The 9,043-nt window shown below is 46.4% G+C and overlaps 1 protein-coding gene across 1 annotated transcript in view; it reads left to right on the top strand.

Moving 5' to 3' along the window:
* Positions 1 to 36: 36 nt before the first annotated feature.
* The window catches only part of RND3 (Rho family GTPase 3), a gene marked incomplete at its 5' end in the record, with an annotated part of 11,827 nt that continues 2,820 nt past the window's right edge, over positions 37 to 9,043 (top strand). The window contains 3 exons of the mRNA XM_027907445.1: positions 37 to 136; positions 6,832 to 6,941; positions 8,367 to 8,501. Coding sequence (XP_027763246.1) covers positions 37 to 136; positions 6,832 to 6,941; positions 8,367 to 8,501 — 345 coding nt within the window. The remainder of the gene's footprint in view (positions 137 to 6,831; positions 6,942 to 8,366; positions 8,502 to 9,043) is intronic.

The raw sequence follows: 9,043 nt of genomic DNA, 5'->3' as shown, positions 1-9,043 counted from the left end.
TGGGGTCGGTCCGAGCTGGCGGGCTGACCCTGCGCTGTCTCCCGGCAGAGCTACGTCCCCACCGTGTTCGAGAACTACACGGCGAGCTTCGAGATCGACACGCAGCGCATCGAGCTCAGCCTCTGGGACACCTCGGGTGAGCGAGCGCTCCCTTCGCGTCCCGGGAATTGGTGGGGTGGGGGATCCGCAGCTCCCGCAGCCCTCTCCGCGTCCAGCCGCTCCTGGGGTGCTTCTGTACATATATATAAAAAGAAAAAAAAAAAAATCTGGGATGTACTTTAAGGATGTGCTTGGCTGAGGGTGTGGACGAGCCTCCTCGGAGCGGTTCGTCAGCATTGCAGGGGTTCGTGTCCTCACCTGCCTGCGGGGAGCCGAGCCGGGAGCTCCGGCGGCACCTTCGCCCCGCTGCTGCCTGGAAACCCTCGCAGGAGAACGGAAAGGTGTTTTTTTCTGCTGATGGGAAACGACAGCAGCTCGCCTTGGAGCTCCTGGTGGCCTCTTTAATGCCTGCTTGGTGTTTTACAAAATACGGGAGTTGGTTTTTTTTTTTTTTTTCTTTCCCACGATGTTTTAGAGAGTCTTTAAGAGCAGGAAAGGCTTTTTTTTAGGGAAGGCTTTTACCCTTTATCCCTGTTCCTCTGTTATCTTTGTTCCTCTAGGATGCAGGGGGAACCATCCTCTTCTACATAATGAAATAAATAAATGCTGAAGGTCCTCTTCCTTTTTTCCAGTTGCACCTTCAGTGACCATGCCAAAAACTACCTCAGAGGTTGAGGTTTTTGGTGCTTGTGGCTGTCTCAGTTGACACGTTAAGACATGTTGAGACATGCTGAGACGTGAACTCTTCCCGATCTTGATAAGTGGGATAATAGGACCGACCTTAGAGCCAGGGGGGGTGTGAGGATGCCCCCCAAAACTTGCTGCAGAGGAGCGTGGGCAGCCAGGGTGTTCTGTCTGGATAACTCAGCACTCCGAGGTGTCCAGGGGTGAGTGACACCGTGAACCTTTAACAGAGGCGTGGGATCATCATTATCCACAGAACTGATGGAGGGGGGGGAATAAAAAACCCGGAGGAACCTGCCAGAACACACAACCAACCCCTTTTCTTCTTCAGGCAGCCCGTGGCGATGGCTCGTTAATGCTGCATTTGGAGCCAGCGATTTCTGCTAAATATGACAGCAGTTCTCTTACCAGAAGTGAAAATGTTAATCCCCTCTTTATAAAAAAAGGAGTTCAGGAGGCGGGTTGGCTTTTTTTCCTCGTGCTCTTGAGGAAATGATTCCAAATTCTTGCAACACGATTACTGGGAAAAGGCAGCCTCAGCCCACAACCGGTATCAGCGTAGCTCTGAACTGAAATTTTTTTTTTTTTCCCCTTCATCTTCTGCCAAGTGAGACTTGCAGACTTCCAGAGTGTGTCTGGTTTGAGCTTTCATCCTCATTACTAAGCCGGCTTTAACCGTGGAGTAAGGGCTTATTAAAAATTAATGGTTATTTTGGAAAATTTTTATCTTTAGCTCGTTAAAATAACACAGGTGAAGCTGTTTGACATGGCAAGGTTTGGGACCTGGATGTCAAAGGCTGGAGACACCCATGTAAAATGAAATATTCCGTAGCACTTCAAAAGGCAGGAGCAGTGGAAGGAACACCTTGGCAGCCTGTTGTCCTTTTTGGACTGTCCTGAACTAACAGAAAACTTGGTTGAGTCAGAAGCTCGGGATCAAGTGGGTAATTTGTCTGCCATCCAAAAAAGGAAGAGGAAATATTCCAAGGAGCCAGCGCTTGGTCTTACAAAGCGTTGCCGAGTGAATCCTCAGCTTGGGAGACTCTGGATGAGGAATTTGGTCCCCATAAACATCCCCTCTCACCATGTGCAAGAAGCAGCACTCCCCATTAACCCAGTGCAAAATCACATCAGCAGATAAGAGCCAGCAGGAGATAAGATAGTGTTTTAGCATTATCTTCAAGTCTTGGTAATTTAATTTTTACAAGTCTTTGTCCTGGCCCTCTGCTGAATTAGGATATGTGCCTGAACGACATTTTTTTTGAAGCAGGGCTAGGTCTAATTAACTTCAAAATACGGCTGATTGACTGCCAAGTGCTAATGGAAGATCATGGCCATTGCAGCCCCGGGGGAGGGGATGGCTGGACTCGGGTGAGGTGCTTCAGGATCTCTTGTGAATCCTTTGGAAGGATGTGCTTGACTTGCAGCTTTTATTTATTTTTATTTTTTTTGGCTCACTGGGAAATTGAGAAAAAGCTGTGGCTTAAAACAGTCTTGTGTCAGGGTGAGAACAGGCCCTGCTGTCACAGTTTTGGTTTATAAATCTTTGTTGAATAATAATAATAATAATAATAATGTAGTTTTTACTAGAGGACCCTTAGGTACAAAATTTAGGAGTCATGCAATCGATGGGAAACTTTGGAGCTGACTGTAAATTTGTTGGGAAGCTGTTGTTGTCCCATGTTCCTGTGGGCATATCCAAGATACAACACACTCTTACAAGTAAGAGTGGAAGGGGGGAGATTCGTTACTGAAATGTTTTTCTGGTGCTGTCTCGTTCTGCAAGTCATTAGAAGGATTTAAATTAGCCACAGCGCTAAGGGAAGCACTTGCCAACTTGAATTTCAATGGGGTTTTGGACTCCCAAGCCTCCTCTCCAAAAGCAGGAATGTCTGGTTGCAATCTCCCCGCACCATAAATTATTCCACTCTGTGGTAACATGTGGTAGTTTGGAGCTGTTTGGGAGCTGTGGGCTTGTTTTGGGGAGGTACAAGAGTAGGATTTCTCCAGGTTCAAGCTTCATTTTGTACCTCCACATCAGTGGAACACTTCTCTGGGAGTTATCTATCTTTATCTGTCATGGGCTAATCTAATTACCAAGTTTTTTGGCTTTTTCCAGTAAAAGTTTATATTTCTATTTCTTGCTTGGACAGCAGCAGCTGTGGCATAGGAATCACTTACATTAATTAGGTGTACATACCCAGGTCTCCCTAAAATTGTATTTTAGGGCTTTTTTTTTATTGCTGGAACCGTGGAAAGTGCACTGGATACTCCAATAAAATAATTCTCAACAGGGCCAGAAATACTTGGGCATTGCTGGGGATTAGCAGGTAATTAAATCCAGAAGGACCTCGGAGTTTTAAGTCAAGTTGGCTTTGCTGGGATTTGGATGTATACAATGTGCTCAGTGTCCACAGAGGAGCAGAATATGAATTATGAAGTTTGGGCTGTCTCTCTCTCTCGAGGCTGAAACTCAGAGGAGTTAAAGTTCCCAATTCCCCAAGTTCCCTGGCAGCAGCCACTTTAAGGGAAATGTCCAATTTCTGTCTTTGCCTTCCAGTTCCACTTGGAAGTTGAACCATGTGATTTCCTTATTTTAATGGCAGAGTAACAGCAACTAGTTTTCTTCTTTATTTATTTTAAATTTTAATTGGAATTAAAATCAAATCACCTCCCAAAAACCCTGGGGTTTTTTTATGAGAACACTGAAGATGCCCTGGATTTTGAGGCTTGGAGATCACACCTTCTGTGTGATAGCACAGAAAAATCACCTGAACTCCAGACCAGCCCAGGTTTTGGAAGGAGGAAAAACCAGCAGCAGTGAATCAGCTCCTTGGAGCAGCCACCGTGTGTGTGTGTGTTTGATGTGTTTTCTCTGCAGCTGGTAATTAGTGAGCCCAAGGGTTTGGGAGTGAAAATGCTGCTCATCTGTTGTTCTTTCAGTTGACTGGGCTCCAAAAGGCTACAGAGACTGCTGGTGGAGTGGAAATAGGAAAGTCTTGCCTGTTTTACTGAGCATCCCTTCCCTCAAGGCCCACGGGCAAGTGGTGGGATGTGGGGCTGAACCTCCTGCTTGGAGCTGCTGGTGGCTTTGGATCCTCCAGACAAGCAGCTCTCCCTGCTTTTAGCATCTTAGAGCAGTGCTAAACCACCAAAAAATTAAGTGTTCTCTAACTAGTAATGATATAATTCTGTCATTTGTTAATTTAAGCCTAAGCTTGGTATCTACTCTAGGCCATCACTGCTGGGGAGGGGTTTGATTTCTGTTTAAAAGCTGAATTTGTGTTGGACTTGGCACGAAACGTAAGGGTTCAGAAGTAGATCATTCTGAATGTTTTGAGTATTTTGGCTTGAATTATTTACAAATTAAAGAAGGAGGGTTGCAGCTGGAATAGAAGATGAACTTACAGCCTTATCAGCAAAAAAAAAGTGAAAAATCACCCGTGTTGTCCTCGCCAAAAATGTTTTATTTTGTAGGAGCGGGATCCTCAAAGCCAAATAGCCTGATTTATGTATTTATTTATTTATTTTCCCACAAATACCACTGCTCCAGCCCTACATTCTCCTTCTGTTTTCGAGGGTTGGCACGGCTTCAGCTCTGCAAACTTAACCATGAGAAAAGGAGCGAGCTGGAGTTGTCTGCTCAGACTTGAGCGAGCCTCATTCCTGGCATTCCTGCCTTCTGAGGCTTTCTCCGGGCTGGGGGATGAAATGCCAGGCCTGAATAGGGCCCGCACAGCCAGAGCTGCAGCCCCTCTTTATCTGCACAGCAAGAAAGGCTGGGTTATCGCTGCTGAACGAGAGCAGGAAATTCGCTTTTTTTGGGTCCCGCAGCCCTGAGTGGTTTAAACGGCTCCTGCTTGTTGTGCCACCCCCGGAGAGAAAGTGCTGAATGTTCCTCCTCGAAAAATGCGTTTATCCCACCTTTAATGGGAGAGAGAGCTCCAGAGGGACAAAGCCGAGGAGCAAAACCCCTCCAAAGCTCCGGCTGATGGGGTGGGAAGGAGTCTGAGGGCTGCAGGTGGTGACTCTGTGTACACATCAGTACGTGCTGGTGGACATATATGGTGTGCTGGATGCCTGCAGCCCTGCTGACTGAGGAGATAGGTATGTGTCTGAGGAATTAAGTTTCTGGGTGAGGCTTTTTTTTTTCTTTTTTTTTTTTTTGGAGCCTCCTTTTCCAGCCAGCAAACCGCTTGGCATTTAAAAAGCTCTCTTCCCTCCTGCCCTTACACGTTGGGGAGATGGGCCAGGCTCGGGGTTGTTCCTCTGTCCCAGGGCACATCCCTCGAGCCCCGGGGCTCCAGGAGAAGGATTTTGGCCCTGAGGGCTGCAGGATGGAGCTGTTTAATAGCAGTGCTGGAGATAGCTGGGGAGTAATTAGGAGGCAAAATGCTTATTGATGGTCCCTGGGAGCAGCGAGGAGTTTACCACGGGTCACCTCGCTCAGAGTTGTCCCCAACATGTCATTTAGTGCTGAGTTCAGCTAACTGTGGTGCGAAGAGCAGCTGCCTCTTTGTCAGCTTTTGACATCATTTACGAGGGTGAGCATTTGAATGAAGCAGCCTCGTGCCACAAATTACCTTCTACTACCTAGTTTGGTGAGGCTTCATTCCCCATGCGTTACCCTTCGCTTCAAAAACAACATTCCTGGCATTCCTGACTCCCTTTTCCGGGCAGTTGAAGCTGCCCGGCTGAAGTCAGACCGTTCACACCATCCCCTGCTCTGCCTTGTGCAAGCCTGTCACTTAAAAACTTGAGGAATTTCCCTAATCCCTCAGCCTCTGAAGCCTTCCAGCCAATTAGTCCCAGAGAGCTGGGAAATCGGGGGCATAATTAGCTGATAACCCCCCAAAAAGCTGTGTTTTTGTTGAGTGTGCTCTGTGCTGAGGGAAAAAAAACACCAAAAAACCAGAAATAAGTGTGTGTTATGAGCTTTAAGTTCCAGGCATGCATTTTAAAGCCCAAGCTCTTGCCCTGTTGAGCCACTTGACTGGTTTAAGCACCCTTTTAAATCAGAAATATGTTCTCCTCAGGTAGTGAAACACAGCAGACCTAAGGCCAAACCAAATAGTGGCTTCCTTTTTCTTAGAGGGGAAAAAAAAAAAAAAAAAAGGAAGATTTTATTTCCCCAAACCTGTTGCCAGATCCACCAGCTGATTAAAATGACATTTCTGATGTATTTGTAACTCTGCACATCCTGATCATTCTTAAAGCAAACCCTTCACAGCTCTGCAAGTAAAACATGCCCAAAGTGCAATATTGTGCCTGCATCTGTTCCCCCAGATCACTAAATTAGCTTTGATCTCCTTGATAAAAATCTGGTTTATGGGCTAAACATAAACATTTATTGCAAGCATTTATTGGTTTACAGATTAATGAGGCTTTTTGTGACAGATAACTTGCCTGCCTACAGGACTGGGATCCCTTCCTGCTGGACTCCTGCAATAAATGCTCTAATTGGAAGCAAGAATTTCGTCTAAAAATTCCCAATATCCATGACAACTAACGATGCTTTTCTGCCCTTGGAGCTGCTTGTTTTAAATTAACTGTTAGGCAAATCAAAACCGCTGAATTTCAAAGCTTTATGTGGGGTTTTGGATCGTTTTGTTTGGTTTTGTTTTTTCCATGAAAGCACAAGTGTGGCAAATCTGCTTTGAAAAAGCCTTTTTGGAGTTCAAGGATTTTGTTCTCTCCCAAGTCAAATCCCTGCAGGTCGATGCTGGGAGACTTAAACTTGGGCTGACCCTGTTTCCCTCTCCTCGTTGTTGGGAGGCTTTTTGGTGGGAGATGGATCGCTGGGGTGCCATCACTCTGAATTACTCGGGAAAGCCGCTGCTGTTGGAGGGGAGGAACAATAGGAAAGTGGGGGAAAAAATGAGCCACCAGGAGCCTCCTGGGAGTGCAATCCTATTGAAGAACAAAAATAGCTGGGTGCTGTTAAAGAGTTTAACCAAGAACCTCTCGAAACTTTCTGAATAAGCTTGAGCAGGTGCAGAAAAGAAGAGGTAAACTAATAAAAATGTTTGTTTGTTTGTTTCCCTGCAGGGTCTCCCTATTACGACAACGTCCGTCCCCTCTCCTACCCGGATTCCGACGCCGTCCTGATCTGCTTTGACATCAGCAGGCCAGAAACTCTTGACAGTGTCCTAAAAAAGGCAAGTTTGGGGAAACGTTTGAGCATAAAACTGTTGGAAGACCTTGTCTTGAAATCAGCGCTGCTGTTCCTCCACTCTGTTCCTTTTAGTGGAGAGGGGGCAGCGCTTTGCGGGGCTGGAATTTCTTTGAAAGGGGGTGAATTAATTGGAGGCCAAAAACTCGCTAGTGGATGTTGAGGGCTGAAGGAAATTCTCATTCCTCAGCCCTTAGCCAGCAGGGAGTTGGTGGAGGGTGGTGTGAGGTGCAGCCAAGGAATTGCCTCTCTCACAAGATGTTCCTCGGAGAGGCAGGATTGGGAAACTTTGGCCGTGTTGTAAATTAAAGGTGGTTACGACGTGCCAGCCGAGGGTTTGGACCCCTGCCATGGCTTTACATAATTCCTCAGCCCGTGACAAATGCCTCTGGAAGCCACCAGCAGACCAAGAAGTAGCATGGAAATACAACCTCGGTGATCCAAGATTCAGAGTCAGACTTTCCATGAGGGAAAACGTTGCAGTTTGATAGTCAGGCTCTGTGCTGAAGGTGGTCCTGGTGCTCCCCTTGCTGAGCATGACTCAACTTTGCTCTGCTTTTAAGGCTTGATGACCTGAAGTTCCTCTTTTTTCTGTAGCTGGGGCCAGTGGTTCTCGTGTCACTGGGATGAAGTGGCACATAATGCTCTGAATAGCCTACAGAAAATGCTCAGAAACTGTTCTCTCAGCCACAGACTCTGCCAACAACCATCCAGAACTGTGTTTTTATTGTCTCTGATGATGCTGGTTACTATACTGTTGCCTCAGCGTGTAAATTTTTTCCTTTTGGTGCTTTTAAACCCAAATTATAACCTCACATTTTAGGGATTATCTTCTGCTCATATTACGCTGCGAAACTTTTGGCTTCCTTGTGTTTTCAACCTGTAAGGGATTATCATCTGTTCGCGTTATGCTGCTGAATTTTTGGCTCTCAAAATGACTTTGTAGAGAGGCAGAAAACCGGGGGGTATCTCACAAGTTCTGTTTGAAGGGCTTTCTGCTGGTTCCCAGGTTGAACCTCGGGCAGATTTGTGCAGTTTGAGGTGTGAGGATGTAGCCACGAGCCGATATTTAGCAGTGCTTATTTAGTGGTGACACCGGCTATCAGCTGTCTCTGGCTGGGTGTGAGAAGCACCAGGCCTGCAAACCTTTTACTCATGTAGGTAAATAATCTCATTTCCTCTTGCTTAGTAAGTCAGTGGAATTACTGAGTGTGTGAGATACTCACATCTCATCCCTGACTGGGCCGTGCTGGGGCTGATGCGCCCAGAAAATCAGCTCCGAGGTGGAACGATTATGTCAGAATATTTCTGGGGGGGATGTCATGGCTTATTAAACTTCATCTTCTATCTCCTGCTGCTTTGGATTTAAACACCCAACTAACTGGGTTGTAACAACAACTCCATTTTGCAGTGGAAAGGGGAGATCCAGGAGTTTTGCCCCAACACCAAGATGCTCTTGGTGGGCTGCAAGTCGGATCTGCGCACAGACGTCACCACGCTGGTGGAGCTCTCCAACCACCGGCAGACCCCCGTGTCCTACGACCAGGTGAGTGCCACATCCTTCCTTGGGCTTGAGGGTGCGAGATAAACCTCTTCTCTGTGGCTGTAACCATCTTTATGAACGATTTCTCCCCCTTTGTTGACATCCTAGAAGGTGGATGCGCTCCTTTATTTTTTTTTTTTTGAGAGGGACGAGTAAAAGCGAAGCCTGCCCGTAGATTGGGTGCAGCAGGAAATCCTGCAGCCCCACAAGACATCCTAGGAATCACAGCTTTAAACTTCACAAGATTGTAGCCTTATTATTTACAAAGAGATCTTTAAGTGAATTGTAAATAAACTTCACTCGTTCTGTCCCTGCGGACGCCAAAAAGGAACCGAGAGCTGACACATCTGCTTGATTTGCTGACAAATTGGGAAAATTGCTGCCTTAGGCTTGAGTGTCGTTCATTTGACTCGTCATCGTGACAAGTATTTGCATCTAATCTGTCCCCTTTAAAATCTGGATACCTTAAAATACCTGGGAAGGCACCTCGGAGCCCCCTCTGCAGGTGGCCAGAAAAGCACTTTAATTCTTGGAGGAGTTCTGAA

Source organism: Empidonax traillii, unplaced genomic scaffold (genome assembly GCF_003031625.1).
Source record: "Empidonax traillii isolate 1590-97213 ecotype Southwest subspecies unplaced genomic scaffold, ASM303162v1 scaffold1466:size138736, whole genome shotgun sequence".
NCBI lineage: Eukaryota > Metazoa > Chordata > Aves > Passeriformes > Tyrannidae > Empidonax > Empidonax traillii.
This window is presented reverse-complemented; position numbering and strand designations above follow the sequence as displayed.